The following is a 27,979-nucleotide window of genomic DNA, read 5'->3' as shown; positions in this document are numbered from 1 at the left end:
AAATGCACGTGACAGCAGCAGCAGCAGCCGGAGCTCGTGTCCTTAATGCTCGTATCCTGGCTTCGTTCAGTGCCGAAGTGGAGCCGAGTAGACGGCGCCGAATCCAACGATGCTGCCGCCAGCACTATAAAAAGGACGCGTCGCACAAGCAGCAACGCATTTTGTCAGCAGCAACAGCAGTTGCCAGCAGCAGCAGTGGGCAAATTGCGAGAGGAAAAGCGCTCAGCTTTAAAGTGAAAACAAGAGTGAAAAACTTAAAGTGACTTGGCAAATTGCCAAAAGTACATACACACAGACGCACACGAGTGTGTGTGGGTGAGTGTGTTGCTGCAAGTGGATTTCTATTTTTGCGCCATTGAAGGCAGCGTGTGAAGTGTTGTCGTTGTGGCAAGCAGCATAATTGTTGTTGCTGTTGTTGCCACTAACTGTAGCTGGCATTGAGCGACGGCAACAGCAAAAAAAATAAACTTTAAAGTGCAGCCTGTAAGCGGTTTAAAGACGCCTCAAAAACAAAAGAAAAAAATAAACAAAAGGCAACAATAGACACACACACACACACATTACCTTGCCCCTTGGCCAGTCTGCACATTCTCGCCTAAGCTTCGAGTGTGTTTCTGCTCAATGTCAGCCAATTGATTCTAGCTGTGTGTTCGTGTGTGTGAGTGTAAGCTAAAACAAACAGTTAACCAATTTTGACTTTGGACAACATGTGGAGTTGGCAGCGTATGCGCCATAAGCCACTCTGGGCTTTAATATCCTTGACCATTCTGCTGCTGGTCCTGGACAGAGTCAGCCAGAGTCAGGCCAACACGGAGCCACCAGCCACCGTGGAGACCACCACCACAACGGTGGAGCCAGGTGAGTTTCAAATTGACCTTCATTTGGCAACGTTGAGTATTTTCCTTTTTTCTATTGTTTTTTTTTTTTGGCAATTTTGTTACAAATTATGGCCTATATGGCAGATGCCGGCACAGTTATTGATGCTGTTGCTGAGCTGGGGCAGCAGCCACTTTGTTAAATGACTTTCGTGCTCAAAAGCGATAATCACGCACACACACACAAGCACACACACACAATAAAAACACACGCCCACCAAAAGCAAAACAAAATTCAATGTACAATACTTACTTTGGCATATAACGAAGTCGGAATATTCTTGTAGAAACAAAGCCAAATGGCCGTCACTCACATCAGTTTCATATACTAGTCTGATAATTGAAGAGCCGCAGAGAGTCTTTAAATAAAATTTATATGCGTGTGGCGCGCTTAAAATTCTTAAACAGTTAAAGCATGCATTGAGACAAGAGTAACAACTTGACAGGTCTGCAAAGCAAGAAAGAGAGATTGTAGAAATCGCTGATCGCCTTCAAATAAACTTTTTGTAATATTATTTAGACAAGAGATATACATTTTTGTATTTTGAAAGTTTCCTCTGCATGGTTCAAATGAGTACAGAATGTTTTTTGTTATCAGATGATTGGAAGAACGTTTTCTTTTCTTTCGGCGAACTCAGTTTATGGTATTTAAATTTGTTCATAACTTTGCCGCATTCTGCACAGAGCTTGATAAAAATAGAGATTTAAAAATGATGAATGAAAAGATATTATTATCTACTTGTTGATTTAAATTATTTTAACAATAGATGGCAATTAGAAAGTTTTTTGGGATTGTTTCTTTATGTAGGATGTTCTCTATGTTTTGCCAGCGCATTAATCATCTTGATTAATGATAAGATTCAATCTTGAAATCAATATTTTTTCATTCCGACTGCAACTTCACAAAATGAAGTAATTTAATAAATTACATATTGATTGTGAGAGTTTCACTACATGCACGCATCCATAATAAAGTCAAACTCTTTTTGTGGGATAAAGTTGTTCCGTAAAATAATTTCAAGCATGCACAAAAAACCCTTTTGCACTGGCAGAGTTCAAATATAATCATAAATATATTTTGATTGACATGTGTTTTTTAACTCGTTTTTGTTACAAAAATGTTGACAAAGTGCGAATACCTGACTCCTAATAGAGTTAACCGGGTTGTTCGAAAACAAAGCAAATGAAAAGCAAAAGCAAAGCGCAGAGCAAATAACTCGCCGTAAATGAAATATTTCGTGTTCACAGCGCCAACTGCCGACCTGTACTGTGCTCCCTCAAGCGCCGCACCACCCCAATCACAGTCCTCTGGTGGCACAGAGGCAATCAAAACGAGGCCTGCTGGCCAAACCGTAATCCCAATCAGCGTCAACACACACACACACACTGAGACAAAAAAAATAGGCAGTGCGATTGCAGGAAAGCATTTAATGAAGTATGGCAGCTACCGAGTTCTGGTTAATAGATATTAATAGCATGTGCCGCGCGGCGGGTGTGTAGTAGGTCGAGTAGGTCGAGTAGGGGGAAAGGAGGGGGGATTATTTGAGGTGGTTGTGAAAAGTGCTCAATGCTGCGGCGGCTGTCACACGCAATTTGTTACGCAAAAGCAGATGCGCATCAAGTAATTAATTTTTTTCCTTTTATACCCTGAACCCATTGAGAACGGGTAAGAAGGGTATACCGATTTTCGGCATATGTATGTAACAGGCTGAAGAAGGGTTCTTCGATCTCGGTAAGCAAATGCTTATTTCAGCCGAGATGATTTAGCCAACTCCGTCTGCCTATCTGTCCGAATGCTTGATATAGTCTATCTCTGGGACAATATGGTTCTACGAAGTCAATCAAAATGAACGTTCAGTTCCTGTTTTCTGACTATATATATAGAAGCGTAAAAGTGCATACAAGCTTACAAGAGTATATATAGGGTATCTCTTAGTTGGACACTTCCGGGTAGAGCAGCCGTACATGTTTTTTCTTTGACGGCATCCTTTTTTCGTCCTGCCGCTGCCTGAATGGACGCTGATGATCTCATCGGTAAAAACTGCGACGCAGTTGATTTTTTTTTTTCGGCAAATTGCGCAGTTTGTGGAAAATTGAGAATGGGTTGCGGATGCAGGTGTTGGGTGGATTCTGGCTTTTTGATGGCAGATGCAGTGGCAGCTTGCGTTGCGGCAAGCACTTTCCATTTCGTCAGCTAAAATATTTGACCAAGACACAAACAAACACACAGCAGCTGGAATTTAATTTGCATGAAGCGCGCACAGCTCAAATCGCATTGCAAAATGGCATTTTTTGTTCGGGGCAGGGTGCGCGGAAAAGGAAATGCGAAAGAAAAGCGCCAGCTAGCTGGAATCTGCAATAAGCCAAATGGCAACTAAAAATGTCGCTCACTCTGCACAATTGTGCATCAAGCCGAAGTATGTGCCATAAATCTTAAAGCTTTCTCTACCCTTAACGAGAGGGCATTAGAATCTAGTCACGAGGCTTGTAACGCCTCAAAGGAGACGCTATTCGGTACATATAATTTCGCTATATATAATATGCTTTGCATATAAGTCTAGTCTAGATTAGTCAGTCGAACCGTATGACTATATCAAATGGCTGTCATGGAAATTTTCAGTCGAAGTTTTGAGTTCTTAGAAAAACAACTAATATATTTAACCAAACTTTGCATTATCTAGATCTTCTATTATCCTTATATATGGGCAAATTCTTATCAGCATCAAAACGCTGTCATATCATTTTTTTTTTTATTATTTAATTTATGGGATTCATGGCTTGGAAATAGGGTTTATTTATAAAAATAAATCGTATTGTATTTAATCGTAGGGTATTTAATCTTCGGCCGAAGACAGCTGTCTAGTCTGTTTTTTTATATTTGCATTTGATGACAAAGATGAGTAGCTCATGATCATGTTGATAATGGTGATGATGATGATGCTGTTGGTGATGTGTGGGTTACATAGCCGCAGGACTGGGACAGCTCACATGTGCCCAGGCCAACTGCTGCGCTTAGTACATAGGAATTCTGCTGGCCTGCTACAGATGATGCTGGGCTCTGGGCTCTAGTTTCTGGCTCTGGGCTGCTGCTGCCTTCCTGGTTCTGCCTGAGCATTATGCATGCAAATGGTATAACCGAGTAACGAACTGTCAAAATCAAAAGCGACAACTGAAAAAAAGACAAAAAAAAGGGGGAAAAAACACAGCAGGCAAATGACAAAAAGTCGTCCAAGACAGCATCCTGCTCTGTGGAGTCCCCAGGATGTAGTCCTGCGCCTGTCCCAGTCCCTGGCATATTATGTGCAATGCATGCGCTAAAAGATAAAGATGACTCGAATCCTAGCAACGACTTGGCTTCAGTTTCGTCTGCGTTTTCCATCTCTCCCAGCAGCCGGCTACCGACTACAGTTTCGACTGTGGCGTATGCGTGTTTTGCATAAAGCCAGCTCCCGACTTGTTCATTGTGGGAAAACTGCTTTTGCTTGGCTGTGCATGAATGATTTATAGAGCGGCTGCTACTACAGGGGCGAGGGGCGGTTCGGGCAGAAATGCATCTTCAGCTGCCAACAGTGGCCCATTGCCAGCGATTATCAGCCCGAAAGCGACTGCTGACTGGGCGCTGTTTTAAGAGCTTTTCGTGTAACCAACTTAAATATGGACTGCTTTGAAACACTTCCCCTCGAATATTTAGCAAATTAATAATGTTACATGAATGAAATAGTTACTCACAGACACGCGGCACATGTTTTTTATCTCTGAATTTTACACATTCAAATGGAATATAGATATTTGAAAATGAGCTTGAATCGTAAAGGAACGATAAGTTGCATTCAAAGTTTGCTTTGAGAATGAGCTTAAAGTTTGAGAATGAGCTCAAAGCGCAATTATATAACAATCGCTAATCTAAAATGTAACCCCCATTTTTACGGAGAGGTATTAAACACGTTCCAAATTGTTTGCAAATATGTATGAAGGCGATCGGAGGACATAAAAAAGTTGTTTTTGTAACCCACACAATTAAACAACAAGTGTCAAAATTATAACAACCTATTTTTTAATGTCAATCTGAAGGCGGTTCTTTCTAGTTGGTCGTTCTTTGTAATTAACATTAACACACAAATTTGCAGAGAAGCCTAAAATTATGCTAAGAACTTAAGATTTTATCGGTTTTAAGGTATAATTCGAATCTTGTATAATACACTCGTAAACAAAATAAAGAGTTTTATTCTACGCATATATCAGCTTTTGAACAGGACTTTAGAGAAAAAGAAAAAATAATACTAAACGCGACTCAAAGATACTTTTCATTCATAAAAGTTTGCGAAAACACATAGAATAATATTTAAAAATAATTAAGCCAATACGATTCCATTTCCATAGCTAGCTTAGAAAGTAGTCTAATAAACACCATTAAATGCTGAATTTTCAATTTTATATTTGAACATAAGTGTATTACAGATCACGTCGTTAGCTAATAAAACTCTTAAGGCTGGTTATAATTCAAATATGTCTAACTACGCCTGATTAGCTTTACTTTAATATTATTTTTGCAACGTAGTGTAATGCCAGTTTGAAAAACGAATTCCTTGGGATCGACGAGTGGTAAAATCTTAAATTGCTTGAGTACTACGATGAGCAGGGTCTTCATTTCCAGCATGGCATACTTTTGACCTGTAATGGAATATTACATAAGGCAGTCTTCCCTTTAAAACCAATACCCAAGTTAAACTTACCTATGCAATTGCGTTGACCCGCACTAAAGGGCATATAGGCATAAGTATGACGGTCCTTGGAGTTTTCGGGCAGAAAGCGCTCTGGTTGAAACTCATCTGGATCGCTCCAGTATTTGGAATTCCGATGCAAGTCAAAGACATGAAGGGTGATTTGAGCACCAGCCGGTAATATCAGGCCATTGGCCAGTTCCGTTTCCCTAACTGTTTGACGGGCCATAATAGGCACAGATGGAAACAAGCGCATCGTTTCCTTAACAAAGCATTCCAAATACTTGAGCTTGGATAGCTGATTAATGTCCAAGTTGCTAAAGTCATCTGATATAGAGATGAGTATATAGGGCTTAGATAGCTTTATATTGTAGAGGATGGGGTAAAGAAAACTGACCAGCTATGTGCTCGCTTATCTCCTGATAGCACAGCTCCTGTTTGTCCTGATTTAGGGACATGTTCATAAGCCCAAATATGAGACCAATCGACGTGGTATCAAAGCCCTCAAACATAAGCGTATCCACCTCCTCGCAAATGCCCTCGTGATCAATTAAACCATCCTTCTCCGCAAGGATAAGCGTATCCAACATGGCAAAGCGTTGCTTCTTGTTGATGTAACTAGGTTAAGAGGAAGGAATCAATTGAATATGATAATGGATATACTTATATATAAATATACCCTTACATATCATCATCTGCCGTTTGAGTGCTGAGCTTTTCCTTAAGCACCTGTTCCAGAAGTATTCGACGCTTGGCAATTATTTCGCTGGAGAATTCGTGTACTTCTTTTAAGAAGCGCGCATCCTCGCTGGAGCCAAAGAGATTATAGATGGTATTATTCCAAATGAGTGGATTACTCATACGTCTTATAAAACTCTTTTCAATCATGCTGAAGTTCTCGCGATAGCGATCTCCCTTGGCAGCCATATCATCCAGTTTTATGCCCATGGCCGTCTCTGTGGATGTTAACATTTTAGTTGAAGATTAAGCTACAGTGACACTCAGTTTAGTAGACCTACCACAAATGCTGTTAAGCGTAAATCTGGGTATAAGTTCACTCAGAGAGATGCAAGTCTCCTCTTTCCCCTCGAATTGTTTCACAAATTTCAAACTCTCCGCTCTATTCGGGAAAATTGAATTAAAATCAATTCGGCTGGTTTATAAAAACTTACTTGAAAGTCTCCTCAAATTGACCCAAGATATTAAAATGAAATGTGGGCGTGAGCATCTTCCGTCTCGTATGCCATTTCTTATCTGTAAAGATGTAGCTTTATTATTTTCAGTAGGTAATAGGTTTTACTGCACAGTGTAGCCTACCTGTGGATGTCAGCAGGCCAGTGCGTAGAGCTGGATGTAGAAAGCCGTATACCAACCCCTTGGTTATCAGGTTCTGGTCGTTCAATATTAAATCAAAATTGTCTGCGTCGATAATATTGTAAGCCACCGTGCCCATAACATATTCTATAAAGCTACGACCCATTTTCTTGGCCCTGACACGCATATCATTGAACAGCTCAGCTGGAAAAGATGAAAAAATAAAGTTATTCTGAGTCATTCGCAGATTATTATGGGTTAGTTTTACCCACCGTCATTTCTGCCATACAAGTCGAAGCTATTTCCAAAGATGGTGCGTCCCTCAGGCACCGGAGCTATGCTTTCTACCGGTCGTCCATCCTTGGTGCGCACACGCTTTGCGAAGAAGGCCAGCACGTAGTAGTTCTTGTTGATCCTATACAGCCAGAAGATAAGCGTGCCCAGACCGATCAAAATCAATAAAGCCAAGTCCATTTCAAAGCAGTCGAACCACACGTATAACCATGTCCAACCAATGCCACACAGAGACTGAAGCAACGAGCACTACAATTTTTTCCAATGAGCCCCACAGCCCTGGCGTTTAGACATTATCTCAGTTTGTAGTAAAAATCGCACAAGATAAGATTGCTAATGCCGGCTTGTGCGAGTACAACTTGTTTTATTCTGTCGGAACGTAAAGATAGGAATGTTTGAAAAATATATAATATGTGAGTATGTGGGCTTGTTGGAGCACAAAGCATTTATTGAATCTATCCAACAAAAAACTTGTTCTCTCAGCAAATGTAATTAATTTTAATAGAGGTTTATTATAACGTGAACCCACTGAAAATGGGTTAAATGGGGTGTAACTGTTTTATGCGAATGTATGCAACGGGCAGAGGGGGATTCGCCGACCCCATACCGTGTGTATATTCTCTATTAATATCTTGACTTGTCGATCTAGCCAGGTGTGTCTGTCTGAACTCGTCTATCTCACAGATTATTAGCTCTATAGCATTAACAATTTAAACCTAGGTATTTGCATTTTTGTCCGTCTGTCCGTCCGTCCGTCTGTCGGTATATATGAACGCAAGGATCTCAGAACCTATAAGAGCTAGAGACTAGAATATATATATGCATTTGATGTTGGAAGAAGAGGGTTCAGGGTATCCCCTAGTCGGGAGCTCCCGACTAGAACCTCTTACTTGATAGTATAGTCGCAGTTAACAGCTGTGCGACACAATCAAGCTATGAAAGCGAATTCTCATCGTTATTTGACTACTTTATACATGCCATTATCATCATGATTAGGCTAATATTACAAATGAATCATAGGTATATTAATACATTTTATAAGTGTCTATTGAACTTAAAAAATATATTGAATATTTGAGAGTATTCAAAAGTGCCCGACACTCATACAAAATGCACATATGTATATACGAGAGTCTGTATATGCTAAAGCACAAGGGTACCTTTAAATATACAACCAAAATGTCTTCTTCCTCTTGGGTTTGCTTTGTGCTTTTATTACCATTCAGTTAGGACAAAAAGTTTTATATGTATAGTTATTTGGAGACAATCCTGAGTAGGCTTGGATTTAACGGGAATTAATAATACCAACGAGAAGGTGCTGAGGTGCGAAAAATAAAACATACGCAGAATTATTTTTAACTAAACACGATCTTTTATATAAAAATGACAATTTCATCATCAAAGAGAACAAAAACAAAATACATACCAAGTTACATTCCCAAGTTAGGTAAAAAAAACTTACTTAGAAGGTAGGGTTAAATATTATTATCTTCTGAATTTCTAGCGTATTGCGAATGCAACATAATGTATGACTATAGATCACGTACTTAGGTGATAAAGCTCTTTAGGCTGTTTAAAATTTCCTAATCTGGCTTTATATAAACATGAAATATGTCTAACTACGCCTGATTAGCTTTACTTTAATATTATTTTTGCAACGTAGTGTAATGCCAGTGTGGAAAACGAATTCCTTGGGATCGACAAGTGGTAAAATCTTAAATTGCTTGAGTACTACGATGAGCAGGGTCTTCATTTCCAGCATGGCATACTTTTGACCTGTAATGGAATTTAATATAAGGCAGTCTTACCTTTAAAATCTATACCCAATTTAAACTTACCTATGCAATTGCGTTGACCCGCACTAAAGGGCATATAGGCATAAGTATGACGGTCCTTGGAGTTTTCGGGCAGAAAGCGCTCTGGTTGAAACTCATCTGGATCGCTCCAGTATTTGGAATTCCGATGTAGCTCAAAGACGTGAAGGGCGATTTCTGCACCAGCCGGCAATATCAGGCCATTGGCCAGTTCCGTTTCTCTTACTGTTTTACGGCCCATTATGGGCACAGATGGAAACAAGCGCAGCGTTTCCTTAACAAAACATTCCAAATACTTCAGTTTAGAGAGCTGATTAATTTCCAAGTTGCTCAAATCATCTGATATAGAGACGAGTATATTGGGCTTAGATAGCTTTACATTGTAGAGGATGCGGTAAAGTAAACTGACCAGCTATGTGCTCGCTTATCTCCTGATAGCACAGCTCCTGTTTGTCCTGATTTAGGGACATGTTCATAAGCCCAAATATGAGACCAATCGACGTAGTATCAAAGCCCTCAAACATAAGCGTATCCACCTCCTCGCAAATGCCCTCGTGATCAATTAAACCATCCTTCTCCGCAAGAATAAGCGTATCCAACATGGCAAAGCGTTGCTTCTTGTTGATGTAACTAGGTTAAGAGGAAGGAATCAATTGAATATGATAATGGATATACTTAAATATAAATATACCCTTACATATCATCATCTGCCGTTTGAGCGCTGAGCTTTTCCTTAAGCACCTGTTCCAGAAGTATTCGACGCTTGGCAATTATTTCGCTGGAGAATTCGTGGACTTCTTTTAAGAAGCGCGCATCCTCGCTGGAGCCAAAGAGATTATAGATGGTATTATTCCAAATGAGTGGATTACTCATACGTCTTATAAAACTCTTTTCAATCATGCTGAAGTTCTCGCGATAGCGATCTCCCTTGGCAGCCATATCATCCAGTTTTATGCCCATGGCCGTCTCTGTGGATGTTAACATTTTAGTTGAAGATTAAGCTACAGTGAACACTCAGTTTAGTGGACCTACCACAAATGCTGTTAAGCGTAAATCTGGGTATAAGTTCACTCAGAGAGATGCAAGTCTCCTCTTTCCCCTCGAATTGTTTCACAAATTTCAAACTCTCCGCTCTATTTGAGAAATTGGAATTAAAATCCATTTAGGGTTGTTTTTAATGATGAAAACTTACTTGAAAGTCTCCTCAAATTGACCCAAAATATTAAAATGAAATGTGGGCGTGAGCATCTTCCGTCTCGAGTGCCATTTCTTATCTGTAAAGATGTAGCTTATTTACTTTCATTTCGTTTTAATTTTTACCGAACAAGTTAACTTACCTGTGGATGTCAGCAGGCCAGTGCGTAGAGCCGGATGCAGAAATCCGTATGCCAGCCCCTTGGTTATCAGGTTCTGGTCGTTCAATATTAAATCAAAGTTTTCTGCGTCGATAATATTGTAAATGGACGTGCCCATAACATATTCTATAAAGCTACGACCCATTTTCTTGGCCCTGACACGCATATCATTGAACAGCTCAGCTGGAAAAGATGAAAAAATAAAGCTATTCTGAGTCATTCGCAGATTATTATGGGTTAGTTTTATCCACCGTCATTTCTGCCATACAAGTCGAAGCTATTTCCAAAGATGGTGCGTCCCTCAGGCACCGGAGCTATGCTTTCTACCGGTCGTCCATCCTTGGTGCGCACACGCTTTGCGAAGAAGGCTAGCACATAGTAGTCCTTGTTGATCCTATACAGCCAGAAGATAAGCGTGCCCAGACCGATCAAAATCAATAAACCCAAGTCCATTTCAAAGCAGTCGAACCACACGTATAACTATGTCCAACCAATGCCACACAGAGACTAAAACAACAAGCTTTAAAATTTTGTTCATTATCTTAGTCAGTAGTAATCAAGAGCGCTCTGGGTGGGAGTGCCTGACTAGGAGCTACCCTGAAACTTCTGTAATAGGTAATGATATTGACGCGATCATATGCTAGATCGACTCGGCTGTTGATGCTGATAAAGAATATTTTTTATGGGGTCGGAGATGGTTCCTTATCTCTGTTACATACACTTCCCAAGAGGTGTTATACCCTTTTCGGCCATTTTCAATGGGTATACCAAAAGTCATTATGCCGGCTTGAGCGAGCACGATTCGTTTTGTTTTGTCGGAACAGATTGTAATGTATGCTTTATAATATGTATAATGTCTGTTTAACAAACTTGTTATACTCATTAGCTAAACCAACTTATGACAATTGGTTGCTTTATTGCTGTTTTTTATTAATTATTAGATTAGTTAACAGGCAGCTCACATTGAACGTACAATATATTTGCCTTTTATAGCTTTGAAATATTGGCAATATTCTAGGCTACAAGTAATGGAAATCGTATATGAAACAAGTAAGATGCCCTAGTCGTGACTGCTCGACTAGTGGATACCCTGTATCGTCTTTTACCAATACCAAATGAAGCTCTAATAAGTATTGAGATAAAAGTGTTTATTTATACGGACAGACTGATGGACACGGCTAGATGCTTACCCAGAATATATAGACTTTAAGGTGTTAAAGATACTTCCTTCTGCTTGTTACATACACTTGCACAAAACCCATCTACCCTTGTTGCCCGTTTTTAATGGGTGCACGCTGTTATAACTCTATTTTGTAACGCAGTGAAGATAAAAATATCCGATATATTTACCCATATTATAATCGCCGTTAACAGCTGTGCGGCATAATAAAGATATCAAAGGGAATTCTCATCGTTATTGAACAAACTTTATTTGAACTCAAAAACAAGTCAGATTCAGGCAACATCATCAGAAAACTAATTCATTGGAATGAATCATGAGAGTATTTAAACATGTTCTGAGCTTCTACAGAGCTCTTAATAGCTGTTGCATATTTAAATTTGAATAGTTCGACATACTTTCGAATGTTAGCTGCTTGTTTTGTCTGACATTTAAAACTTTGAATAATTTTTTTTTGACGCAACTTAAGAAACATAGCAAATATCTAATTTGGTTTTTAAACTTGAACTTTAGTAAATTGTTTTCCCCTGCACTTTATAAGCTTATCAAATTTACATTCTCTTTCAATTTATTTTACAATAATTGTTTTTCTATTTATTTATCGCTTGCAACCAATTATAATTTCAGGTTTCAATTTTAATATTCTATAGTTGTTATAAAGTGCTTTATTTATGGCACAAATTGCAGGCGTATCTATTGTTAAGAGCATTTCGACCCGGTCTAATTAAATGAGTTGCATTTAAGTGTTCGCACTTTGAGATACATTTGCGTTGACATTTGCTCTTGGCTAATTGGCAATTGAATTACATAAATTAAGAGCGTAGAATGCAATTTAGCTGCTTTACATTGCATTTGACCCACTTTTGTTGGTGCCGAACAACAATAAAAGGGGGAAAAAAATTGAAACTGGATTTTGGCATGCATAAGATAGGTGTGCTTGACAGATACCCTTTAAAAAGTATGAAAATATTAATTTCGAATATTCAACCTTAGTTTGTCGCAAATTTTCAATATAAAAAAAAAACATTTAAATCAAGAAACTTTTAAGTTTATGAGTCTGCCTTTACTTTGAGCAATAATAAATAATGTTTAATGAAAGAAACATTTTATTTTAACAAAAATATCTTTGAAATCCAAGCTCTTATTTAATTCTGTGTTTTGAGGTGGAAATCATATTTGAAAATTTGCCAAGTTTTTTAGTTTGCAGACACGAAGCACAGATTTTTCCATTTCCCAGCTAAAGTATATTCGTATAAGGTGACACGTATATATTGTACGACAGCCTCTATATCAAATTTTCAATCTCTAGACTTAAATCACAGAGAACGTATGTTTCAATAGACTTCTGGCGACTCCACTCATAGTTTTATTTAAAAAAGTTAGGATGTTAACTACCCTATTTGCATACGTTTTAACGAATATAGGGCATACAAATATGTTTAAAAGAGAAAACTCGAATGCAGCCGCTGGCGACTACGTCATTTTATGCAGTTGCTCGATTCTTCAACTCGACTTCCATTGAAATAGGGAAATGGAAAATGTTGCTGTAGCTCGGACGGAAAATGCTTGCATGACTTTGCTCATTGCAAATTGAAACTTGTGCAAGTGTGTGTGTGTGTGTGTGCGTGCTGTGCTTTGCGGAAATGCCAAATGCCAATGCATATTGGAAATTTGCAATTTCGATTGCACTTCAAAGTCAGTCAAAGTTGCCAAGTTATTAAATTAGATCATATATGAAATATTTATGGCAAAAGTTCAGCTACTCAAAATGCCCCCTGCCCGGACTCGCTCTAACACGTTATCTCTCTCTCACGCTCTCAATATTTTGCAGATGCATCGCCGGGCTGCCGGGCGCCGGATGTGCGCTTCACCATTTTCAAACCGGAAATGACAACCGAACAGCCGTATGCGAAGTTCGAGACGACACAGGTCTATCTGCCGGAGGACTTTACCACCGCCGATGTGGAATTTGTGGATAAGCTGCATGCGGTCAAAGAGAATCATGCGGCCATTGTGAATCCGTATTCGGTCGACTTTGGCGACGATGAGCATCACCATCATCATGAACTGCATGCCGGCGATGCGGCAGCCAGTCTTGTGGATGACCATGACATGGAGGACGAGGCGGATGAGCTGCATGGTGCCCAGCTGGAGGAGGGTGCCCGCAAGCGGCTCAACAACAATCGCAAGCAGGGCAAGAAACGACGCTCCGGTTCCGGTCGTCGTCGTCGCCTCGAGAATGAGAATGGCCAAACAGGACGTGGGCGTGGCAGCCGTTACAAGCGCCATGCCATACTGCACGATGCGGATGCCTCGCCGGACACGGATCGCTGGGCGGGCAGCAAATTGGCCGCCGAGGGTGATGTCTACTACGTGCACATTGCGGATATATTGAAATCGCGCGAGCCCAATCGCCAGCTGCGCGCCAAGCTGCACAGGCTGAAGCAAAAGGCACGCCTGACCAAGTGCCTGGCCGATGGCAGCAGCGAGAAGTGCATCAAGCTGCTGCAAAAGCTCAAAGCGAAGCAGGTGCTGGCAGAGAAGAAGCAGGCGGCGGCAGAGAGGGAGCAGCAGCCCGAGCAGCAGCTAGAACTGGAGCCAGAGCCGGAACCGGAGTCGGAGACGGAGACGAAGCCGAAGCAGGAGCATCATCGTCGACGCGGTGACAGTCACGCTGCAGAGCTCGACCAGCGTGACATGGAATCGCGTTGGCGTCGCAGCATCGATGCCAAAGGCGATGCCGGCCAATTGGATGTGGCATATATAAATCATGGCAATCAGTCGAGCAGTGCAGCAGTGGCCCTGCAACGTGTAAAGCGCAAGTCGGGCAAGACCACGGGTGCACTGAGCCGTCCGAAAGGTGGTGGCGACTCCAGCTCAAAGACCACCAGTCGCAAGGACAAGGGTAAGGATTGAAAAGCATTTGCATAGCGGCCAGACACTGGCAATGCCACAGTGCCCATGAAAATTGAATTGAATTGAAAGCCGCTGTCGCTGTCTCGTTGTCTGTCTGTCCGTCTGTGTTATGCTCTCCACATTCACACAGACATGCACACAAACAGACACATACACACACACACACACACACACACACACACACGGAGACACACACCTGGAGTGTTGAGAGTGGAGTACACAGCAAATGAAAACATAGTTACATACATAAAATCGTTAAAAGCTAATCGCAAAGTCGCCCCAAGGCTTCCACCCGGAGTCAGCCATAAATCGCCTCAATTCGCTCTCACGTTCAGCTCATTAACATGCTCCATGCTGGCACATCTATTGCTGTACTCAGTTCACCATTGCACCCACCGCCACCACCATTACCTCAGCATCACCACTACTGAACCACCGACTGCACCACCGCCGCACCACTCGCTTCTGTCTGTGTTTCCCATCTGCAACAACAACTGCTGCTGAAAAAAAAACTCTTTCTTTATCGTGGTTAGCTTTGTCATCTGTTGGTTCCTGCTTGTGGGTTCGCTTACCAGGGTTACACTTTTTATTTCTTGCCCTTTTATACTCTTTCAAAGGACACTAGAATTATGGCATAAAATGTGTCATGCATTGCACAAGACATATTCATATATCATGTCTCTATGTCACTTAGTACTTAAACTATGTGAATGGAACTTGGCATAGATCTAATCAGATCAAAGCAATATATTATGTAGCACATATAGGAAACTAATGTCCGAAAATGAAGTTCTTACATGGAAGCTCGTTATTGAGCATAATCTTATATAGGCCCAATATATCAATCAGATAAATATTTTCAGCATATCCTTATAAAAATCATCCACAAATACTTATCTCTATATATGTATATAAATATTTAACTTTAGAGCAGAAACTTATCATCATCGTATTACTATCATTTTTTTATGCTTTTGTGTGTGCTTTTTTTTAAGATTTCCAGAATTGCAGAAATTATATTTTGTTGATTTCGAATATTTTGATCCAGCTTGTGAAAGTTTTATTATATATCCCATTCTTTGGTTTATTTTCATTATATATAGATCTGCTTATTACAAAGTAAAATTTTCCTTTTTCTACTTTTATTATATTTTAGGGCATTTCATCTTTGGCACTTCTGGAGCTGTTGCCTCTATTTTTTTTACCTTTCCTTTTTGGCTGCTTTGTGCTGTCCTTTTGTTTACTTTGATTCAGTTGCTTTTGTCCGTTTGCGTTTTTTCTATTAGCCTGGGCACTTGGGATTTGGATTGGGGTCTGGGGACCGCTGGTTACTTGGGTCTCTGTCAGCTCGACTCATGCACGGCATAATATTATCTTTCATGTTATCTTTTGCCTTTTCACTTTTCTTCTTCTTCTTTTTTTTGACGCCTCGTTCAGAAATGAAGTCGTATCCTGTTAAGTGGCCTGTCCACCCCACTCGCTCGCCCTCTGTGCTCGTATTCGTATCCTGTCCCATTCCATTTCCGTGGCTCTTTTAATGCATATCTAACAACCTTAAGTTGCCCCATTGAAGTTTCGCGCTGGCAGCACTTTTCGCACGTTTCGTGCGGCTTAATGTGTGTGTGTATGGGTGCGTGTGTGTGTTGGTGTTTGTGTGCCTAAGAGTGCCTGCTTCTTCTTTTTTTAGCCAGCGTTTGCGGGACAGCTTTTCAAGCACATACCCAGTTTCTAAAGGCTTGGCCACTTCAACATTGAAAGCCCTTAGCATCTGATAACAGCGAGTAGTGCAGCGGTAGGAGGTTATTCAACTCGTTGACTCGTTGAGCATTCAATGCTCATTCATATACGCATTCATTCATTCACCTGTCGCTCACTCGTTGCTCATATCGGTCACAACAACAGCTCATTAGTTGCTTGCTCTACTTGCTCTCTCTCTCTCTCTCAATTCCCGCCTCTCTCTCTCTCTCTCTGTCTCTCTATCTCAAACACCTCCCCACTCTTTCCCGTTTCTTAGCATTATACATTTGCCCATTTCATAACGCCCTCACCTGTTCTGTTCCGATTTCCTCCCAATTAGGCATCTATGATGAGGAGACCGGCTATTCGCCCATACACACTGATGACTCCGAGTTCGATGAGGATGAGGAGGAGGATGAGGAGATTGATATATTACAGCAGTTTACCGAAGTATCTGAGATACGTTTCCCAGGTGAAATTGGACCCATGGGCGATCGACGCCTATGCAAGATACGCTGCGTCAAGGGCAAGTGGGTGGGTCCGCTGTGTGCCACCAATGAGGAGGGTAAGTGAGACAGACTCCCCCTCGCAAATATACAACATACAAGACACGCACACGCACACAATGGAATCTTAATTATACAATAGCAATACAAATACGTAACATGTCATTACAGTAGAGACTCGTCTAATAAAGACAACACAATCAGCACACCGCAAAAAAAAAAAAAAACAATAATAATAATAATAATAGCAGCACCTACAACAATCCAGTTGTTTCATTTCAACATCTCTATCGATCTATCTGCCTATAACTATAACTATATAAATACACTCAGAGAAAAATATCATGAATTTTATAGTTGAAATATCTTAAGCTAAAATAACATTTTAAGACATTTTTTATCAGGCTCAATGCAGGAAGTTAAATTCCTGAACTAGGTATTTTGTGCTTAATCTGTATTTTTATTTATTTTCTCTTGGCATAAGTTTTCTCTGAGTGTACTGTCTATCTATCTATCTGTGCATAACTTTGCTGATCTCAGTGACATCTTTATCTGTAGATGACAACGGCAACGTGAAGTTTCAGCCACTGTACAAGAGCTGCCATGTCAATCGCATTCCGACTCATCTGCTGCTCAGCTATCGCAACATCTCCGTGGTAAGTGATGACAGGCAACAAAGCCGTCAGCCGTGCCTGGAGCTCAAGCACCAACAAAACACCCAGCACACACACACACGCACGCACACACACGGCACACATACAAGGCACACACACACACACACACACGCAGCAGTAACTCCATCCAAGCTAGTGAAGGCATCGGCCTTGGCATAGCCAAATGTGAGTCCAACTCAATTTCGACTGTCTCTGTCTCTGTCTCTCACTCACTCTCTGTCTCTGTCTATATCTCTCTCGCTCTCTCTAAATATATATTTATATATGTATGTGCATATGTCTATGATTCTGTCTCTGTATCGCTCAATTTCTCCATCATCTCTTGTATCGATATCAGTCGCACAAACAACAACAATTTGCCCAGCGTCATCCTAGAAAATTAATATAGTATATATAAAATCAAATAAAAACCAACTTTGCATCCTGCATCCGCATCTGCCCTGTGCAGCCACAAGACTCTGTATTTTTGGTACTCTTTGATCTCTCTCTCTTGCAGACACCGATACCACCAAATCGCGGCTGGCGTAAAACCCGCTTATCCAAATCGACACTTGTCTCAAACACAGAAATTGTGAGTGGCCATCCTTGACGTTGCCTCGTTTCGTCTTCGTCTGTGTTTACTGTGCCTCGTATCCGTATCTATGCATATATTGCTCACATATGTAGAGTTGTGACACACACACACACAGAACAAGCGACACATAAACAAGCAAATACACACACACTTTAAATGCACTGAGAAATATATTTGGGTTACTTAGCTATTAGAAGAATTTCTGCCTATTCCCACTTATAATTTTCTAACTGCTTATGTAAATATTTGTTATGTGTTATTATTATTAATATGATTATAAATTATATTATTTATTTAATTTACTTATTATAATTATAACTATTATATCTATTATTTTTATAATTATTTTTTATATCATTATTAATTATTTTCTTAAAAGCATTCGCTAGTGTGGATTACGGTTACGACAAAGCTCATTGTTTATTAAAAGGAAGTTAAGGATTACATTAATAGGCTTTATATATGTTTTGGCCTTTCGCCAAGTTTACTCGTAGTTTTAACGGCTCCTTCTTATCCTGAAATTTATCTATAAGAGAAGAATGGAACAGGTTTGGAATATAATGTTTTATATCAGAGGCTCTCAAATTAAGATCGTCGACTTTGAGAATCAATATTTGTGTTTACCGCACCTCAAAACTTAAAGCTGCTATGATTTAGTAGCTTAATTTAAATTATAGATGAAAGAATAAGTAGAAGTAGAAAACGTGGATGCCTTTAAAGCGACATGGAATACATCTAGAAATTCTGCAGGCTTTCAGGTCCTTGGCCTTGCGAGGCGCTCTAATGGATGAATATTGTCTTTTGTCTCAGTGTATACAACCACAACTCACACACACTCACATATACACACACTTCAACACACACCAAGTAGTGTCCAATGCCCAAGTAGTGGGTGATGTTATGACTTTTGACATTGACAACTTTTTTATATGCACGGCTTAAGCATTGACCGTTGGGTACACAAACAGTCACACACACATACAGAGAACAAAACACACACACTTGAATATACATTTACAGACAGCAAGAGACACTATGGAAACTGCACGCCAGCACACCCAAGCCACGCCCACGTCCAGAGAGTGCGCCTCTAACTTGTGTTAACAGCTTGTGATTAAGTCTAAAAAACAATTTTTTGTACTTTTGTCTCTTTCTCTCTCTCTTTTTCTTTCTCGCTCTCTCTCGCTCTCTCTCTGCCTGGTTCTATTTTCTACTGGCAATTTTCTCACGCACTGCACGTTAAACAAAAAACTCGCTTCATTTCAAATGCCTGAATCTCTGCCTGCTGTCGCCTCTCGTCTCACGCCTCTCGCCTGTTGCCCCTCATCCATTCTACATTGATTGAACATCCTGCAGAACGTAGGCTGGGATCTGCCACATGGTCATTCGCTGCAGGCGCGCTGCCAGGAGCTGGGCATCTATAAGTTGTTGGGCGAATCGCGCGTACTCTGCTCGAATGGTCTCTGGGCACCGCGCATGCCCAGCTGTGTGCCCACCACCGTGCTGACCAACTACTCGGAGGACAGTGCACCCTCCATACGCATCAAGATCTTCAATGGATCGCACTCCTTTGAGCCATCCGGCGTGATGGCCGTGCCACCGCACAGCACCGTGCAAATGGACTGCATGTATCCGCGTGTGCGCGGCACTCCCGAATGGAGCTGGACCAGTTGGTATATGCAGTACAATACAGGTGCGTCGAAGGGGTCCTGGCGTGGGCACAAATGGTTATATGGTCGTATTTGCCATTGCAGGCTGGTCGCCGGCGGGCGAGGAGAAGGCCGTACGCTATCGCCTGAGCATCAAGAGCATTGAGAACAACGATTCGGGCACATTTACGTGCACTTCGCCGCGCGGTTTGACAAACAGCATTGCCGTGGTGGTGGCCACTTCGACGTGCCCGCAGCTAACGGAGCCGATGGCGCCGCTCAAGCTGAGGCTCGAGGGCAATAAGTTAGGCCAGCGAGCGCTTTATGAGTGCCCCGAGGGCTTTAGGCTGGATGGCGCCTGGAATGCCACCTGCCTGGCCTCAGGCAATTGGTCATCGCCATCGCCAACATGCCATCCCATACAATGTCCCCGCCTTGTGCTAGACGATCCACATCTCAGTCTCATTGAGTTAAACACATCGGCATGGGGGCGGGCGGTGTTCAAATGCCAATGGGGCTTCAAGCTAACCGGACCGGCGCTGCTGGACTGTGAGCCGACGGGCGTCTGGAGTGGCCCAGTGCCACGCTGCAAAGGTGAGTCTGACACGATTCCAAGTCAACAGGTGGCAAGCTCTTTTCAGTTGATATGCTCTATGAAAACTGTTGGCTATTTAAGTGCTTCTAAATGGTTTAACATTGTTTCAAGATGTCTCTTTTATTTTATTTAAATATAGTTTTGAAAACCAAATAACCCGTTTGCATTCATATAATACTGCACAAGTTCAAGTTAATAACATGTTTTTGAGTGATTTCCAATATGATTTTCGCCTTTCAGCAAAATAATATCCCTAGTCTCAATTAAAACGTCGTTCTTTTCGATCCACCTCCTTTTTTTAACAGTCATTCAGTGCGTGATGCCAGTGGCGCCGCTTAATGGACGCATTGGGGGCACCAGCTTGAGTCAGAGGCGTTTGACAGTTGGCGCTTTGGTCACATTCAGCTGCAACGATGGCCACACTCTGGTCGGCGAGTCGAGCATCATTTGCACGGAGAACGGGTTCTGGTCGCACTCGCCACCATTTTGTAAGTAGACAACTGATAAATGCACATTAAATGCACATACGCTGCGAATCCTTGCGTAATCTTCCAAAGTGGGCCCACTCACAAATCAAATGAATTAATGTTACTTGTGTTGTATTTCCGCTGTATATCGTACAATCGATACCGATCACGAAACCGAAACCGATACCGATACCGATCATGATACCGTTACCGATACCGATCACGATACCGATACCATCACGATTCATTCCATGTACGCTCATCTACATCCACGACCTGACCACCTTGCATGCCCAAATGACCATGATCCATGCATCCAATGCTCCAATCTCGCAATCAGGCAAATCGCAGTGCCCCTATCCAGGCGACCCGCCCAACGGTTTGATCGCCCCGCTCAAATTCAACTATGATGCGGGCGACTATCTGAGCGTCCAGTGCCGGCCGGGCTTCATACAGATCCAGACGAACGAGGATCACAGCACGGGTCCGCCCGAGCGGCCAAAATGTCAGCCAGATGGCAGGTGGTCAGGCCCGTTGCCCAAATGCCGCAGCTACGAGGAAGTGTAGCTCCACTGAACTCCAGCTGGATCCCCAGGGGAAATGAAGTTCTAGGCCCAAGCCCAAGCTGCCCGGCCCAAGAATTTAGTATATTAGCGAACCAAAATTCCAAATTCAAACCGAAAATAAATGAACAAAAAAAAAAACATAAATAAACCCGAGTGATATTTAGATTAAACTTAGTGCGAGGTATCAAAATTAATTAACATAATTACGAAATCATTTTATTGGATCTAATTGAACTTGACTTTAAATCACTCGCTATCTTTATATTTAACTTATAACAACAAATACTTGAACGTTTCTTTGAAATGCATCTATAGCTCTTCTAGGCCCACTTGAACAAATTCTCAAATATTCCATTAGAGACAGAGATAAAGAGAGACAGAGAGAGAGAGAGAGAGAGAGAGAGAGAGAGAGAGAGAGAGAGAGAGAGAGAGAGAGAGAGAGAGAGAGAGAGAGAGAGAGAGAGAGAGAAATGTTCTTAAGTGCTAAAGTGAATGATATTATGAAAAACATGAAAAACCTGAGAAACTCTATGACATGAAATATGTAACATAAATATGAACGTTAAATGTTAAATGACAAAAAAAAGAACACAATATCTTATACATTTTTTTCTTCATTTGCTAAAAAATCTTTATAAATAATATTCCAATTTATTGCTTAAACTTTATATATATATAAACAGAAGTATTATCTATTAATCACAGTTAATTACAGGTATTCAAAATTAAACAACCGAATACAAAGTTCAACTTCTTAAAAACACATTTACTATATGCCTATAGAGCAGATATGTATGTATAAACCGATGTAAAGCTCAATGATATATCAAAGTTGATTGATTGATTAATTGGTTGATTGATTGATTGATTGGTTAGTTAGTTAGGCGCAAGCACTTGCTGCATGGAAACGAAAGTCATATCCCTCTATAAGGAAACGAGTTAGGCAAGCCATAAGTAATAATTCTTATATAGTTGACTATACTATATAATATACGGATATGTGTATTGTACGAGTCTGTAAGCAAATGCAAAGTGAGGCAACTAACTTTTAAATAAAAGCAACATAAATTATATGTGTACTTATGTGTGTGTAAATTTCATCTCGAACTGCCAATGCGCTTATAATTGTTTCTAACCTGTCACCTGCCACCTGCCCCCTCTCTAGCTATCAAGGTACACACTCGCTGCTAACCAGGCCACGTTTGCTTTCATATCTGCCAGCAAATTCTGTCGCGGCTGGAATTGCGAACAAAAGCAATTTTGGTAACGCGCCGAATGTGTGCCAAGGAAAAACATATTTCATTTGCCAAAGCCAACAGCATTTGCGGCCTAAACGCGTTACTAATGCAGGGGAGAAATGCCGGAGAGCTGCTGAAAGCGAAGGAACACGAATCGTAGATACACTGCAATATCGATTGGAAAGCGTATTGAATTATATAGTCTCGTGTGACACGGGTGAGTCTCTTTTGTTTTGATTAATTTAATTAATTGTTATAATTAATTTAATTACTTTTATTATTATTTGAATTAATTGTACTATTATGAATACAGTGCGCCCTCACTCAATGCAACCCTCTGTTAACGCAAAACCCGAACCCTTCACATTGTAGACTCTGTTAACGTAACTTCAAGGATAACTTAACTTTATTTTATTATATTTGATCCAAACAAACGCCTCAAATTTAATACAATTTAATATTTTACGAGGCACATGTAATCGAAACTTGGCTTAGCCTTTTCCAAAAGATTGCACTGAAAGGTTTTCATCTTTATGAACATTTCTATTCAAGTTTATTTTATTTAATGATTATGGAGTCATATAGATAAAATTGAAGATGTATACGGAAAGACATTCATTTCCGGAATAAATGCTTATAGAAATGTATACCATATAATATATATGCATTTGCAGTCTTTATGACAAAACAGATATAAGCCCCAGAGGGCTACAATAAAACATTTGCTTACACGCATCTGTGCACTTTTCTCAAGTGTGTGTGTGTGTGTGTGTGTGTGTGTGTGTGTGTGTTGAGTGCGTAACAGTTGTGCTTCAGGCTTTTGCTACATAGTCATAAACACACGCGCACACCCACACAGTTGTAGCTGGTACTTGGCCCCACACACCTGAGCAAAATTAATTTGTTTTGTTCTTTTACCTTTGGCTGCCTGAAGCGCAGCGCTTTAAATGAAACGATTGACGCTGCCAGCCGCTTTATATGGTCACACACACACACACACACACACGCACACTCGCACACACATGGCCACAAAAGCCATTGTCGTTTATTCATTTTGGCTCCGGCACGCCCATTGCCGCCCTTTTGCGCATTTAATGGCAAATTTGTGCACAAGTGTGTGTGTGTGTATTGTTTTTGCCAGATGTGTGTTTGAGCTGGCCAGGATGGGGGTGGGGTGTGCGTGAATGTGTGTGCCTCGCAAAAAGGTGTCTAAATTGAGACGCCGTGTCGCAACATTAACTGCCATGTGCGTAATTAAAATTAACTGCCGGAGCTACTGTTACTGCTGCCACAGCTATTGCTGCTGCTGCTGCTGCTGCAAATTGGTTTTGCTTGTTACCAAAAAATTAATACTAGAGCTGGGCAGTGTGTCGTGTTTTCCTACGTGACACGAACACGCGAGAGTCAACAAGATGTCTTCGTGTTAAGCAAAATGTATGTGAAGATGATTTTACAGCTATATCATGTCTAAATCCTTAAGGGTCCTGGGTCTTATATCACAAAGGACTTCCTATCTGTCTTTATAATTTAAAGGATACTAAGGCTTAGTTTATTTTAACTCTTGTTCATTCGCTCTAGTGTCTGATTTTTTGTTTTTGTTCAGCATATATCTTTATTTTACATAAATATATCTTTATCTTAGACAATAGTTTGTTCTTTCGGCTTGCCTTTATTTCTTAACATATTTTTTTTAAAATAATCTGTTCTCCAAAATAAAATTACAGCTTGCAGCCTTCGACGGGGTTTTATCCTTGTGATTCGTGCTGTGATATATGGAGTAAGCCATCTCTAATTAATACCCAAGAGCCTGTGCACAACATAAAAAACACATTTGCCAGCTACAACAACGAGCCGCACGCTTTAATTAGCTTAAAGCGCAGCTAAATTTTAAGGTTGTCTGCCTAATTAGCTTGCCGTTTGTTAGAATTCACTAGAGTGGGGCGGTGTGCCACGCCCACAGCAAGCAATTAGCCAGTGCATTTCCATTTGCGCGACTGCAGCTGAAGTTGCGTCGCGTGATTTGCGCAAAAGTTGCGCAATTTTCATTAGCACCTCAGAAACTTGTGCAGCTAGCGACTGGGCCAAGGAGCAGCAGGAATTTGCTGCCCGCCATTCCCCCCTCCCCCTCCCCCCTCCTCACCCTCTGCGCTCGGTCGCGCCCTGCAGCTTAAACATATCACAACTGCAATATTTTCTGGCCAATGCTCCGGCCAGGAGCGATGAGCTATGCATGTCACGTAGCTGCGAATGCCGCCGTCAGCAGCACCCACACACACCCACGCACACACACACACACTCACACACATGTGCATATGACAAAAAAGCGAGCTGCAATGGCATCACGAGTTTGGCCTGTATCACCCAGGCGCCGCACAACTGAGCCCCCCCTCATCCAATGTTAAATGCATGCCAAAGCCGAAGGCTAACTACATTTGCCCCCTGCAACGACCTATCCTTTGTGTGAGTGTGTGTGTGTGTGTGTGTGTGTGCGGCTGATGGGTTAGACAAAGTGCACTGTTGGCCATAAAGTTATCTATGCCATTTATTCACACAATTCGCTTGTTTTAAAGTTGCGCACATTATTCCAGCCGCATAGTTGACAAATTTCCGCAGGCGACCTTATTGGGCACACACACACACACACACACATATATATATATACACATATTGTTTGCATCTGTATTAAATCCCTATTTCTAATGCTATCACATCGCCACGTTTATGGCTATGACTAGATGAAACTCAAATTAAATGCGTTGCCCCGGGCAATTTTTAGTTATGATGTGACGAGAGTTTTTATGATTGGGTTTTGGGTCGAACAAAATGCATAAAAATATGCTAAAAGTACGGCGAATACTTCACTTTTTCTCTTTTTGCACAAAATGTTTATAAATCCTACTCAAAATGGGTCATTTTTCAAAATGGTCACATATTTTATCATGAACAAGTAAGAGGTTCTAGTCGGGAGCACCCGACTAGGGGATACCCTGAACCCTCTTCTTCCGACATCAAATGCATATATATATATTCTATTTTAGAAGCTATATGTCAAGTTTGGTGACTCTGGCTCTTATTATTTACCAATATTGCCCAAAAATATGATCAAGAATATATATACTTTATGGGGTCGGAGAGGTAAGATTTTGGGGTCTTGGGGTAAGATTTGGACATGAATTTCGACTAAAAAATCGATGTTCATATTTGAATGCCAGATTGATCAAGAGGGAAAACCATGAAGAAAAAGCCAAACTTCGTGAAAATCGGATAAGATTTGACCAAGTTATGGGGGTGGTAATTTTTGACCCACGTCTAGGTACGAATCTTGGGGTAAGATTTGGACATGAATTTCGACTAAAAAATCGATGTTCATATTTGAATGCCAGATTAAACTAGAGGGAAAACCATGAAGAAAAAGCCAAACTTCGTGAACATCGGATAAGATTTGGCCGAGATATGGGGGCTGTAAATTTTGACCCATGTCTATATACGAATCTTGGGGTAAGATTTGGACATGAATTTCGACTAAAAAATCGATGTTCATATTTGAATGCCAGATTAAACTAGAGGGAAAACCATGAAGAAAAAGCCAAACTTCGTAAACATCGGATAAGATTTGGCCGAGATATGGGGGCTGTAAATTTTGACCCATGTCTATATACGAATCTTGGGGTAAGATTTGGACATGAATTTCGACTAAAAAATCGATGTTCATATTTGAATGCCAGATTGATCAAGAGGGAAAACCATGAAGAAAAAGCCAAACTTCGTGAAAATCGGATAAGATTTGACCAAGTTATGGGGGTGGTAATTTTTGACCCACGTCTAGATACGAATCTTGGGGTAAGATTTGGACATGAATTTCGACTAAAAATCAATGTTCATATTTGAATGCCAGATTAATCTAGATGGAAAACCATGAAGAAAACGCCAAACTTCATGAAAATCGGATGGGGTTTGACCGAGTTATGGAGGTGGTAATTTTTGACCCACGTCTAGGTACGAATCTTGGGGTAAGATTTGGACATGAATTTCGACTAAAAAATCGATGTTCATATTTGAATGCCAGATTAAACTAGAGGGAAAACTATGAAGAAAAAGCCAAACTTCGTGAACATCGGATAAGATTTGGCCGAGATATGGGGGCTGTAAATTTTGACCCATGTCTATATACGAATCTTGGGGTAAGATTTGGACATGAATTTCGACTAAAAAATCGATGTTCATATTTAAATGCCAGATTAATCTAGAGGGAAAACCATGAAGAAAAAACCAAACTTCGTGAAAATCGGATAAGATTTGACCGAGTTATGGGGGTGGTAATTTTTGACCCACGTCTAGATACGAATCTTGGGGTAAGATTTGGACATGAATTTCGACTAAAAAATCGATGTTCATATTTGAATGCAAGATTAATCTAGAGGGCAAACCATGAAGAAAAAGCCAAACTTCGTGAAAATCGGATGAGATTTGACCGAGCTATGGGGGTGGTAATTTTTGATCCACGTCTAGATACGAATCTTGGGGTAAGATTTGGACATGAATTTCGACTAAAAAATCGATGTTCATATTTGAATGCCAGATTAATCTAGATGGAAAACCACGAAGAAAACGCCAAACTTCATGAAAATCGGATGAGATTTGACCGAGCTATGGGGGTGGTAATTTTTGATCCACGTCTATATACGAATCTTGGGGGAAGATTTGGACATGAATTTCGACTAAAAAATCGATGTTCAGATTTGAATGCCAGATTGATCTAGAGGGAAAACCATGAAGAAAAAGCCAAACTTCGTGAAAATCGGATAAGATTTGACCGAGTTATGGGGGTGGTAATTTTTGACCCATGTCTATATACGAATCTTTGGGGAAGATTTGGACATGAATTTCGACTAAAAAATCAATGTTCATATTTAAATGCCAGATTAATCTAGAGGGAAAACCATGAAGAAAAAACCAAACTTCGTAAAAATCGGATAAGATTTGACCGAGTTATGGGGGTGGTAATTTTTGACCCACGTCTAGATACGAATCTTGGGGTAAGATTTGGACATGAATTTCGACTAAAAAATTGATGTTCATATTTGAATGCCAGATTGATCAAGAGGGAAAACCATGAAGAAAAAGCCAAACTTCGTGAAAATCGGATAAGATTTGACCGAGCTATGGGGGTGGTAATTTTTGACCCACGTCTAGATACGAATCTTGGGGTAAGATTTGGACATGAATTTCGACTAAAAATCAATGTTCATATTTGAATGCCAGATTAATCTAGATGGAAAACCATGAAGAAAACGCCAAACCTCATGAAAATCGGATGGGGTTTGACCGAGTTATGGAGGTGGTAATTTTTGACCCACGTCTAGGTACGAATCTTGGGGTAAGATTTGGACATGAATTTCGACTAAAAAATCGATGTTCATATTTGAATGCCAGATTAAACTAGAGGGAAAACCATGAAGAAAAAGCCAAACTTCGTAAACATCGGATAAGATTTGGCCGAGATA

The 27,979-nt window shown here is 40.7% G+C and overlaps 3 protein-coding genes across 4 annotated transcripts; 1 reads left to right on the top strand and 2 right to left on the bottom strand.

Annotated features, from left to right (window-relative positions):
* Window positions 1-181: 181 nt before the first annotated feature.
* Window positions 182-21,660, top strand: LOC115765498 (locomotion-related protein Hikaru genki). Of its 2 annotated transcripts, XM_030709111.1 has the most exons (9): window positions 182-858; window positions 13,385-14,458; window positions 16,547-16,771; window positions 17,271-17,368; window positions 17,883-17,957; window positions 19,317-19,653; window positions 19,715-20,203; window positions 20,510-20,692; window positions 21,012-21,660. In XM_030709111.1, exons 1-9 carry the CDS (start codon window positions 708-710, stop codon window positions 21,236-21,238), a joined length of 2,859 nt encoding a protein of 952 aa, XP_030564971.1. In that variant the 5' UTR covers window positions 182-707; the 3' UTR covers window positions 21,239-21,660. The 2 variants fall into 2 exon arrangements, with proteins under 2 accessions (XP_030564971.1, XP_030564980.1); XM_030709120.1 differs by lacking the exon at window positions 17,883-17,957.
* LOC115765510 (cytochrome P450 4p1-like) lies at window positions 5,294-7,384 on the bottom strand. Its single transcript, XM_030709132.1, has 8 exons — window positions 7,183-7,384; window positions 6,914-7,114; window positions 6,769-6,850; window positions 6,616-6,716; window positions 6,282-6,552; window positions 5,994-6,214; window positions 5,609-5,923; window positions 5,294-5,546 (listed from the first exon to the last, which is right to left on the bottom strand). The coding sequence occupies exons 1-8, from the start codon at window positions 7,382-7,384 to the stop codon at window positions 5,386-5,388; spliced, it is 1,554 nt and encodes a 517-aa protein (XP_030564992.1). The 3' UTR covers window positions 5,294-5,385.
* On the bottom strand, window positions 5,294-10,826 carry LOC115765520 (cytochrome P450 4p1-like). The gene is made up of 9 exons (XM_030709142.1): window positions 10,625-10,826; window positions 10,356-10,556; window positions 10,211-10,292; window positions 10,051-10,151; window positions 9,716-9,986; window positions 9,428-9,648; window positions 9,043-9,357; window positions 8,818-8,980; window positions 5,294-5,383 (listed from the first exon to the last, which is right to left on the bottom strand). The coding sequence occupies exons 1-8, from the start codon at window positions 10,824-10,826 to the stop codon at window positions 8,820-8,822; spliced, it is 1,554 nt and encodes a 517-aa protein (XP_030565002.1). The 3' UTR covers window positions 5,294-5,383; window positions 8,818-8,819.
* Window positions 21,661-27,979: the final 6,319 nt, after the last annotated feature.

This window comes from Drosophila novamexicana, unplaced genomic scaffold (assembly GCF_003285875.2).
Source record: "Drosophila novamexicana strain 15010-1031.04,08,12 unplaced genomic scaffold, DnovRS2.1 tig00000008-arrow-pilon, whole genome shotgun sequence".
In the NCBI taxonomy this organism is placed as follows: Eukaryota; Metazoa; Arthropoda; class Insecta; order Diptera; family Drosophilidae; genus Drosophila; species Drosophila novamexicana.
The sequence above is the reverse complement of the archived record's forward strand: the minus strand, read 5'-3'. Positions and strand labels throughout refer to the sequence as shown.

Excerpts from the sequence above, each read along its gene's own strand:
- LOC115765498 (XM_030709111.1), top strand. The coding sequence starts at position 708 with ATGTGGAGTTGGCAGCGTATGCGCCATAAGCCACTCTGGGCTTTAATA. Across the intron at positions 859-13,384 it reads CACCACAACGGTGGAGCCAG|ATGCATCGCCGGGCTGCCGG; the intron begins GTGAGTTTCAAA and ends AATATTTTGCAG. Across the intron at positions 19,654-19,714 it reads GTATATGCAGTACAATACAG|GCTGGTCGCCGGCGGGCGAG; the intron begins GTGCGTCGAAGG and ends TTGCCATTGCAG.
- LOC115765510 (XM_030709132.1), bottom strand. The coding sequence starts at position 7,384 with ATGGACTTGGCTTTATTGATTTTGATCGGTCTGGGCACGCTTATCTTC. Across the intron at positions 6,717-6,768 it reads CAATTTGAGGAGACTTTCAA|AGCGGAGAGTTTGAAATTTG; the intron begins GTAAGTTTTTAT and ends TTTCCCGAATAG. Across the intron at positions 6,553-6,615 it reads TACGCTTAACAGCATTTGTG|AGACGGCCATGGGCATAAAA; the intron begins GTAGGTCTACTA and ends TAACATCCACAG.
- LOC115765520 (XM_030709142.1), bottom strand. The coding sequence starts at position 10,826 with ATGGACTTGGGTTTATTGATTTTGATCGGTCTGGGCACGCTTATCTTC. Across the intron at positions 10,557-10,624 it reads CTTGTATGGCAGAAATGACG|CTGAGCTGTTCAATGATATG; the intron begins GTGGATAAAACT and ends CATCTTTTCCAG. Across the intron at positions 9,649-9,715 it reads CAAACGGCAGATGATGATAT|TTACATCAACAAGAAGCAAC; the intron begins GTAAGGGTATAT and ends CTCTTAACCTAG.